Genomic DNA, 11,148 nt, shown 5'->3' with positions numbered 1-11,148 from the left:
CATTTTATAGTTTATGTACATCTAGAATTATTCTTATTGAAACACTAGAGATGTAATGTTCACTGTTTTATTATATTAGGTAACATTTATTTAAAATGCATTCTTATTTTAGATATCTTATTTTCTTAAAACTGTTTCCTTAGTTTCTTGTTTAAAAGCCAAATTAAATGTAGGTGAATAATCCATATGATTTTTTTTATTCACTTGTAACATACATGTATATGTAAATGTATACATAGTTGCTATCTATAAAATAATGCTCAGGAATTAATAACTTAGGTACCTCTGTTTTTAAAACCAAAGTATGTGGGAAAGTACACCGAAACTTATCCTTAAATATCCTTGTTTTATGATCTTTCCTACAAAGTAGACCAGTATAGCTGTGGCAAGACAATGCAACTACACAGCATCACAGTTATATTAAACTAGTTTCATATGCTATATCATAAAACTTTCAGTCCAATCAGCAACTAAATTTAAATACTGCAAATTGTAGCAGCAAAACAATAATTCTGCTGATTAGCCCCTTTCCATTTCTTGTAAGTGAACTGTTTATGCTGTTGAGTACCTTTTGAAAAAAGAAAAAGCCAAAACAGCCTTGATTAGTCAAGGAGTAATTGGATGACTTGATTTTAGCAAGAGAATGAATTGGTTGATGATAGCCTGTAACTAAGTGTAGTGGTTCTGTTCAGATGAATACATAACATACAGTCATCAGATCTTGACAGGTATAACTTAGAAGTTGTGCTAAAAATCTAGTGGTGAGGGGGTCATAGGATAAAAATGGAGGGCAGTAAGTTTGCCATAAAGTCTTTCACTATGAAGGAATTCAGAGAAGCATCTATATTTTTTGATTTTCCATTGGGTGTGGGTAGAGAAATCTGTAGTCCCCCTATTTTGGGCTTTAAAGACAAAAGAGCAAGTAAGATCATTTGACTTTTTTTCAAGGGGATCAGCAATGTTATATCCTTTGACTTATGTTGAAGATCAACTTATATTAGAGTGAGGATCATGGCTGATAGTACAGCCATGGGGGAAAGCTTAAAGTCTTAATTGTATTCATATTTAACTGTTTGAAGTATTGGTTCTGCCCTAGTGTTTTGTATGTTTCATTCTTATTTATGATTTCCTGATTATTTTAAAGACTATGAATTTATGAAAGAGCATAACAATTTTAAAAATTGTGCTATAAGCCCAGGTATACTGCCCTCTTTCCCCCAAAATATAATATAATAATTGCCCATTTTGTGCTGTATAATGTGTTATGGTGTTATATTGGCCTAAAAGAGTTGCATAAAATATGTTTTTCGTTTGTTGTTGCTAGATAATGAGATAACAGGTAGACCTACATAACTAGCTGCAGGGGAATGACTGATATCAGAGGGTCCAGGCCTATCCAAGTCATTCTAGTACTGGCTTTGATTTGGCACCACCTGGTGGTGAGTGTTTGCTCTGGCTTAATTATCAGTGGTGATGACTAGATCTTAGAGGCTGATGAGATTGCAGTAGGCATTCTAGAAATCCCTCAAGTAGGTGGTGCCCATTTTGTTGGGTCAGTTCAAATGGATTGTGTTGGAAGACTATTGGGAAGGCATTGCCTACCTTGCATGGTCTGCTTCCAATGGACATGCTTGCTTTTTGTCCTTAATCTCTCTAGTCTTTGTCATCCTTCCTGTTTCTCTTATCAGTTTAGAACTGTGAGTTATTGTATTTAAGAATATAATTATTTTGTGAGGTATGTTGTCTAGTTTTAGAATATCTCCTGGGTTTTAGTACCCTTTTTTTGGTCTTTTTGAGACAAGGGTCTCGCTGTAGCCCCAGATGGCCTGGAACTTGCTATGTAGACAAGACTGGCCTTGAACTCACAGTTCTGCCTCTGCCTCCCAAGTGCTGGGATTAAGGGTGTGCACCACCAAATCTGGCTTTCTCCTTGTTTGGATTCAAGAATGTGATCCTCCTTGTGTAATGTGGATATAATCATCATTTTCCTATTCTACCACCAAATAAATGATGAGTGTTCATTTTTCCATTCTCTTATTTCTCTCTCTCTCTCTCTCTCTCTCTCTCTCTCTCTCTCTCTCTCTCTCTCTCTCGTAAGTACATCTATAAAGTAGTTATTTAAAAGTAATAGCTGGCCATCTTTTTTAATACCTGTTTACATTTTTTAAGTTTTTAAACACCAGCTTCAAACTCTAGTGGAAATATCTTCTCTCTTCTCACAGCATCAGTACATTTAAATGGTATTAAGAACAGTTTATTCTTCTATTAAAACCTATACATGAATCTGAACCTACACTTTAAATCTATATGATGTCAGAATTCCAGTTTGAAACCTTGCGAATGTCTTCTTTAATCTATTTGTGGTGAATATTGCCCTCTGCTATCCTTCTTTCTGGACTTACTTTTTAACATTTATTATGTGCTCATCTGTCTCCCCTATTAGAATGTAAACATCTTTAAAAGCAGAAACTAATTTTATTTGTCTTTTTTTTTTTAATTCTATAGAGGTTTTATTATGTGTAGAAGGGACTGAGCTCTTAGTAGCTGTTTTCTTCGTGGTGGACAGGCTATTACTCAGCTTGTCTTAGATGTTCTTGACATAGATATATGCCTCTGCTTTTGTCTTGGTGAACTTGGATAGAATACTACTGATTGAATCATAGCTCATCTCACACAAAGCTGGCATCCTTGGTAAGGCACCTATCCTAGTGGCCCCATCTTGCTCATGTTTTTGGTTCTTGTGTACTTTTTTGAGACTCACAAGCATGAGGAAGCTTAGAGTCATGTGTGCTTCTCTTCAGTGGCTGTTTCACATCCTCCCTCCCTCCCTCCCTCCCTCCCTCCCTCCCGTCTTTTTGAGACAGGGTCTTCCTGTAGCCACAGCTGATCTGGACTGGCCTTGAACTCAGATCTGCCTGCACACCATGCCTGGCCTGTTTCACATTTTTCTTATCTTAGAAGTTTAACTTTGAACTTCTGGCACTCTTTGTAGTCAATACCCAGTAAACACTATTAAACATGTCTCTTAAAATGTGTATTTTTACTGAGGCTCAGTGGCACGTACCTATAATCTCAACACTCAGGAAGTAGAGACAAGAGAGTCAGAAGTTCAAGGCACACTTATGCTACATGAGACTGTCTCAAACAGACAAGCAAGCAAGCAAAAAGTGATATCCATCCTTCAAATTCATAGCTTCTTTCCCCTTATCTACAAGGCAGTCTTGGGGAATTTGGATCTAAGAATTTTCTAATATCCCAGACTCAGAAGAGTTATAGAGATTTCTTTGGAATAATGTACAGTAAAAATGATGGCTAAATATTCTGCCCTAAGTATGATTTCTAGGTTAAATATATTACTCTAAATACGGCTTCTGAGAAAATCCAGTTTTATACCTTTCTAAGGATTAATACTGTAAGGAAAAATTGAAAAGTATAAGTGTGTTTTCACTACTAGGACTACATACAGTAAATAAAGGGGTCATGTGAACTGCCTGCCATTCAGTAAATAGACCAAGCAGCAAATCCAAGTGTTAATTTTCCTAATGTTGGTAGTTTGAAATTCAGCGCTTCCATTTTCATCTTCTGTAGTTATTCATGGTTCTACTTAAAAATTTCTTCCTTCTCCTACCTTTCACAAGTCACATTGTGTCTGTCATAGCCTTAAAAATCACTGAAATGACATCCTGCATGAGAGTATCTCCTCTGACCTTACCCTTTATCTAAACTGCTACAATAATCTATCAATTCTGCTCATGACTTGCAACATATACATTAAGTATTAAAACATATAATTCTGTTCCTAGCTCCTAAACTTGAAAATTATGTGTTAACTGTCTTTCCATTTTCCACTTGTGCCTTGATTGAAGCTGATTTAACACAATTAGGTATAAGGTAAAATAATGAATAATGGAATGAATGAATGAATGAATGATTGAATGAATGCTTCAAGTACTTATTTGCTCTCAGAATGAAAAAACCTCACTATTGGAGAACTGTAATGTACATGTAGAAGCAACTAAACATGCAGCACAACAGCAAAAGATAAATTTCATAGCACACATCAAAATATTCAGTGAATATTGCTAGAAAAACAGTGCTAAGCAGACCCAAGCACGAATTGACAGAGAAAGAAAGCATAAAGCACTGTACACTGCAATAATAGACACAAGAAGGTCCTTATAATTTATCTGTTCACCTCTGAACTCCTTAACTATTAGTGCTGGATATCCTTTTAGGTGACAAAGCACCTATGTAGATGTCCAGAGAAGCCTTCGAATAATTTTGCTCACTTGTTCACCCTCAGTCTGTTTAAATGCTTCTGCCAGCTGAATATCCAAAAAAGTGACACCTGTCTTTAGATTATCCAATGGGAAATGTATAACAGACTGTTATCCATGCCCGGCAGGATGCAATTTAGAAAACAAGCATATATATTTTTGAGGCTTAAAAATAGGATGGATAAAGATACAGCAACACACACAAGGAACTTTGAAGACTTAATGAATCTAATACAAGAGTTTGGCTTGACCTGATGATTTGCAGGTGGTGGTAATAAGTTTGAAAGGCGGGGGGGAGACAAGTATATAAAAGGATTTTTCTACAGGCTGAAGATAAATCCTGTTTTAGAAGTTAGGAAGTGGGGCTGGAGAGATGGCTCAGTGGTTAAGACTGCTCTTGCAGAGGACCTGGGTTCAATTTCCCAGCACCCACATGGTAGCTAACAACCATCTATAACTCCAGTTCCAGGGGAATCTGACACCTTCTTCTGGCCTCCGCGGGCATTGCACGACACAGGTACACTTACACACATGCAGGCAGTACACTCATACATGTAAAATAAAAATAATAAATAAAATATTTTTAAAAAATTAAAAAAAGAAGTTAGGAAGCTAGAGAAATGGTTATTGGGGAGGGTAAATATAGCAAAAACAGCTTAATATTGGATGTAGAATGACTCTCAATACTAAAAATATTGTTTGCCTTTTTACATTGAAAATATTGTACGGTATAGAATAAGCAGTGAAGTCTTATTGAGATGAATGCTTATTCTCATTAAAGAACTTCTTTCCTGTCTGCTTCTTTCAAAACAGTTTATATGTTGCAACAACTAAAAATGTAAAGCCTTTGAACAGTTGAATATTAAGTACAAGTGTTGGCTTGGGTTTTAATTCATAGCTTTTAAGTGACTTTAAGGACTTCTTAATGGTATGAATATCTACAGTTATATACAGTATAATGCTAGTAAGTGTTAGGCAGGATTTTCTAGTGTTCTGTATATTTGAAAAAATTGCAATATGTAATATTGTGATACTTCCTTTCAGCTGAGTGATGTTGACTTTTCAACTCATCTCTCTTATCTACTTTTTTTTTGTTTGTTTCATCGCTTAAAAGTATTTATTAAGTGAAGTCTTCAAATTAGGAAAAAATAATGAACATGGTTTTTAGGTTTCTCAGAACCTGATTAGCTTTATTATTCCCTCCTATACTAAATACCTGTTTGTCTTAAGATTTGGAATTATTTTTACTTATAGCATTCTTGGTTGCTTTCATACAAGTTTTGTATTGTGCAAAAGTCCTATGCGGGTCATTTGTAATTTATTTAATTTTAGATTGGTCTCTCAAAAGTCAGCCATGCTTTGCCTTTACATTTTGTTTTACTAAGATTTTTAAGACCTCAAATCAGTTTCTGAATATGTCAAAGGGATGATAGTTTTATTTTTCCTCTTGGCTAAGATTTGGTTTTAGAACCTTTCTCTGTGTTGGGAGAGGATAAAGGAAGAAGCAAAGCAAAAACAATACCTTTGGCTGCTCATTAATTACTCTAAGCACAGCCTGGATCCCTCCCCTCCTCCTTGCTTTCATGTGGGTGCCAGGGATCTGAATTCAATCCTTCATGCTGGAACATCAAATACCTTACCTACTGAGCCATCTCCCTAGGCCCATAAATGAACTTTCAAAAGTAAGCAAGATACATTGAGATGTCCTTCTCCTTTTTTTTGAAACTTAAAGCAATTAACCATTTAATGCATATATATATTATTAGCTTTGATGTCCAGCTATGAATTAGATTCTATTTTTATTGTCAGGGTGGGAAAGGCCTTTATAATAGATTAAGACTAGAGTTTTAAAGTGTACCTATAGACTGGATCTTAAACTTCACTTCTAAATCAGAGCATTAGGAATATACAGTATCAGCCCCCCCCCCTTCCTATCCTGTGCATGCTTATTGTTATTTACAGAAAATAAATGGCAACTTGCATTTTGCAGTGTTTGTGAATAAAGCCATGTATGTGTTAAGTGAATTGCCTATACATGTTTACCTCTCTGAAGGCACTAGTCTTCCCAGAAATGCATAAGTCCCTGGAATTGATCCAGGCACCACCAAACAACAGCAAAACAAACACCACCACCACCCAAACAAGAATGAACTGGGCATACTTGTAGCACCAGCTACGGGGAGAATTTCTTGAGTTCAGGAGTTTGGGTCTACCCTGGGTAACATGATGAATTCCAAGAAAAGAAAGACTGAGAGAAGTATAAAGAAGGTGTGAATTGGAGGTTTGATATAACATGGGATTTTGAAAAATTGATTAGATATTTGGAAAAAAATTAAATGATAACCTTGCCCTAATTTGTAACATTGTAGCTAATAATTTAAGGGTTGGGGACTGTAGCTTAGTGGTAAAATACTTGCCTACTGTGTCCAAGGCCCTGGGTTCACTCCTCAGTATAAGTAAAAAACAAAGGCTGATAATGTAGTTCAGTGGTAGAGCTCTTGCCTGACATGCAGAAGGCTACACCATAATGTGTATGACTATCTTTTGGCTTGAAACCATATCGTGATCTTTCACCTCCTTGTTCTTTCTCCTGCCTACCCCACCACTGTTTTTGTCAAGTTGGCAGTTTTCTGTGGTACAGAATATTTTTCACCCTGAGTTTCATAGAAGACTTAGTTATTTCTTCTCCGAAATACTTCCTTCTCTTTGTCCCTCCCAACAAAGTCTCATGTAGTCCAGACTCACCTTGAATTTACCATGTAGCCAGGCATGACTTCATGATCTCTAGGATATAGCCTCCATCTCCTGGAACATTCCTGGAGATTAAACCCAGAACTTCATGCATGCTAGGCAAACACTCTAATCATACAAGCTACATACACCTGTAGCCTGACTTAGTTATTTCTGTAACTGACTGTGTTACTTATTGCTCTGTCAGAAAACTTTTATTTTTATTTTCTTTATTGTGTGACTTTTGTAAGATAAATCATAACAAGAAGTAAATATATTCTGCTTGCAGGTTGGGACTTACCTGTCTGTTGTGTTTAGTAAGAAATAAGCCTCTTATTTATTTATTTATTTATTTATTGGTCTTTCTGAGTCAGGGTCTCCCTGCAGCCCCATATTTTTTACTTATTTTGTTCTTATGAATTTGATGATCTATAGTACCTCAGTTGTATGCTCCAAATACTTAAATATTACCTTAAATACTTGTATTTTAATTGCAATATATACTTATAACTTATTACTGAATAATCCATGTTAAGCTAAAAATAACTTAAAAATTCTAGGCAATTGTATTTTAAAACTCAGAATTTGTAACACGAATATCTAGTCTTAGGTATATAAGAGTGAACTATATTTGTTGTTTCTTATATCAAACTCAAGCCAACATGTGATTTTTATAATACCTCTATCTAAGATAATTGATACTTTGTTAGAAAACATTTCTTTTAGTGAGTATAATCAAATTGATCATTTTAATGGAATTAATAAGTGTTTGTTGTTTTGTACCTGTAGCAATGCTTTCTGTTTATAATATTTCATAGCATTTGTTCATTTTTTTGTGATACTGTTCTTTATCTGGTAATTTGAGTAAATCCCAGTTGAATTATGTTGCCACATTATGTCTTCAGAAGGGCATAAAGTCAGTACACATGCTTCAGTAATATCTGGTTGTTTTACCCCTATGTTTCCAGTTGGCAATTTGAAATTATGGCTTCAACTGCACTTTAAATATGTGATAATAGCATGTGTTTCTAATAAGGGCCAGCACCATTTTGTTCAGATAGTGTGAATGGTTGTCACTCATATATGACAAATGCACCTTCATCTGCTTCTTTGATAGCCCCCTAAAAACCATACCCTCAAATCAGGCCGATGAAATTAGCTGCTGTGTAAATTGTGTGTCTGAGTGGTTCATTATCTAATCACCGTCAGAACCACAGTGATAAAGTAGATTGAAGCAGGGAAGAGGTCTGCCAGATGATTTCAGCCCCCCTTCTCCCAAATCTGGTTTCCCTTGGAAACCCTAATAGTACAGTTAGAACTTCAGGCTTTCATGCCTGGAATTCAGAATCTTTTATGTACCAAACTTGAAAACACCAGTGGTTATGGAATATAATAGATAATAATTGTACTTATTTCTACCAGTTTTTGAAATGTTGAAGCTCTTGAACTACTGTTTTGGTTGTAAGTATTACAAAATGGGGGAAAATGCTATGTTGTACTTGAAAACAGAGCTTGCTACGGCTTTTGCTCACCTTCTAAAAATCTTTCACTCTTCCCACTGTGATCATAATCACCTTTATATTGCTTGTTTATTGAATTGTTCCCTTTAATTCATTTTAGGTGCTTTTGAAGATGATGATATCACACATGTTGAAGGAAGTGTAGATCCTATTCGAGATATAGAAATAATACATGAAGAGCTTCAGCTTAAAGATGAGGAAATGATTGGTCCCATAATAGATAAGCTAGAAAAGGTGGCTGTGAGAGGAGGCGATAAAAAGCTAAAGCCTGAATATGTAAGTAAAAATTTACAACTTCTTTATATACTTAAGAGTATATTTTTCTTGATTAAAAAATTTAAAAATAAAGCACATAAAACACCTAATTTTGTTGTAAAACTTCAGAAGCAAAAATTTATTCCTGCTGGGGGTTAGGGATTTAGCTCAGTGGTAGAGTGCTTGCCTAGCAAGTACAAAGCCCTGGGTTTGGTCCTCAGCTCCGGTGGGGGAGGGGGGGATTTTATTCCTGCTTAAAAAATTATTTTTAAGAAACTTCATTTGAGGGTCATGATGATTAGTAAGCCATAGTTAGTAATGAGAATTCATGTGATTATGGCATAGAGTTTTGAGTTTTAGTGTTTGAAGTATACTTTTGTGATGAAAATTTTACTAGGTGTAGAGATATGACAATATATGAGTTTCATGGAGTTTAGTTAGTGATTTACACAAAAGATTGGTCTTAAAAAAGGATCAGCTGAATGAATACACGTCATGTGTATGCATGTTCATGTGCATGTGCATGTGCTTGCATTCACTCACTCCTGTGCACACATATTGGTATGGATGCACACATATTGCAGAGTGTGTGTGGTGGTCTGAGAACAACCTTAAGTACTAGTCGGTTCCTTCCCCTTCTTTGAAACAGGGTCTGTTTGTTGTTGGCTGCTGCACAGGTCAGGCTAACTGGCCTGTGGGCGACTGGAGATCCTCCTGCCTCAGCCTCCTGAGCACTGGGATTGCAAACTTGAGCCACCATGCCTGATTTGAATGAATACACACTTAAAGTAGACATAAATTTTGTCTACTCAAATGTGTGTGTTTGTGTGTATTATATATATATTTGTGTGTGTTTTTATTTGTTTTGTTAACAGGGTCTTACTATGTAGTCCTACCTGACTTTGAGCTCACTATGTAGTTTGACCTCTATCTCATAGAGATCTGCCTGCCTCTGCCTCTGCCTCCCAAGTGCTGGCATAACAGGCCTGCACTGCCATGCCTGGCTCAAATATATTTCATATCACAATATTAACTGTTCTTGCTTTACAGCCAACTTTTTGTAGAAAATATTTTTCTATTTTTATGCATTTCTAAGCATGTGTTCCCTTTAATTTTCTCATTTTCTGAAAATGATTGCCCCATCCCCCTTCCCATTTTTATTTTATTTTATTTTATTTTGTTTTGTTTTTCTTTTTGGTCTTTTTGAGACAGGGTCTCCCCATAGCCCCAGCTGGCCTGCACTCATTATTTAGACCAGGCTGCCCTTGAACTCCCAGAGATCTGCTTGCCTCTGCCTCCCGAGTGCTGGGATTAAAGGTGTATGCCACCATGCCCAGCTCCCCATTTATTTTTAATATATTTATAAAACTACACTACTAAGTAAATAATTGGCAGTAGTGTATAGGGCTTCAGCTGTGCCGCTCTGTAAATATGCCTGCTTTTCTGAATTTCTCAGAAAGGCATAATATTTCTTCTTTCTGTCTCTGTTCTAAGCATGCTTTCTGTGGTGCTTTAGACTTCCTTAGTCTTCCTCTGAACTGTGGCTGTTTGTCTGCCTGGTGGCTGACAGCCTCCATGCTACCTTAATTCAGTGGCACAGCTTTTTTCTTTCTCTTCTTTGTTCTCTTCTGGGTAGCTGCTGAGATTTACAGCTTGCCTGCCCTGGGGTTTTCTTCTAAACTCTAATAAAATTGTCCTCTTTAAATAAACTTAGGTTTGGTTGAAGAAAAAAAAAAGGAAAAGAAATCAACCCCAAAGTTGTCTTCTAAGTTTAAGCACACTATTAATAAATAATATTAAAAAATACTTAGACTTGGGACATGGAGACAAGTAATTACTGATTTCCTTGTTGTACTGAGCCTCCCCAAGGTGCTTTGCATTTCTTAACATCATAGCTATTTCCTGTTCAAATGCAATAGAGAATGGGGATATAGCTGAGGAAATTGCATGAAGGTTAGGATGGAGAAGGGATCAGAAAATGAGTATAAAAAATATTCCTGGAGGGGGGGAGCACTGGAGTGAAACAGATTGTTGCAGTCATAAACTCAGCAGCTGTGGTTGCCTGCACAAGATCAAGCCAGTCAGCATTCCAGCATGGGGGTGGGGGGCACCCCTGGCTAAAGAGCTATTGACAATTGATAGCTTGGGGGGAGGGATTTGTTTTCATTAAAGGTGTGGCCCCTCATAGGTTGACCATGCCCCAGTGGGTGGTCCCATGCCCATGAAGTGGGCAACCCAAATGGGATTTAAAAAAAAAAAAAGACATGAAATTGGGAGGGTGTGGGGTTGTAGGAGATGAATCTGGCAAGACATAGGGAGAGGAGTTGGGTCGAATATGATTAAAATACATTGTATGAAATTATCAA

General features: G+C 36.4%; 1 protein-coding gene across 1 annotated transcript in view; it reads left to right on the top strand.

Annotated features, from left to right (window-relative positions):
- Window positions 1-11,148, top strand: part of Ola1 (Obg like ATPase 1) — a 186,445-nt gene that overhangs the window by 99,297 nt on the left and 76,000 nt on the right. The window contains exon 5 of the mRNA XM_008855282.3: window positions 8,628-8,803. Coding sequence (XP_008853504.1) covers window positions 8,628-8,803 — 176 coding nt within the window. The remainder of the gene's footprint in view (window positions 1-8,627; window positions 8,804-11,148) is intronic.

The sequence above is a fragment of the Nannospalax galili genome, unplaced genomic scaffold, assembly GCF_000622305.1.
Source record: "Nannospalax galili isolate Female #2095 unplaced genomic scaffold, S.galili_v1.0 scaffold346, whole genome shotgun sequence".
Lineage (NCBI taxonomy): Eukaryota > Metazoa > Chordata > Mammalia > Rodentia > Spalacidae > Nannospalax > Nannospalax galili.
Note: the sequence above shows the minus strand (reverse complement) of the source record. Positions and strands in the feature narration are given on the sequence as shown.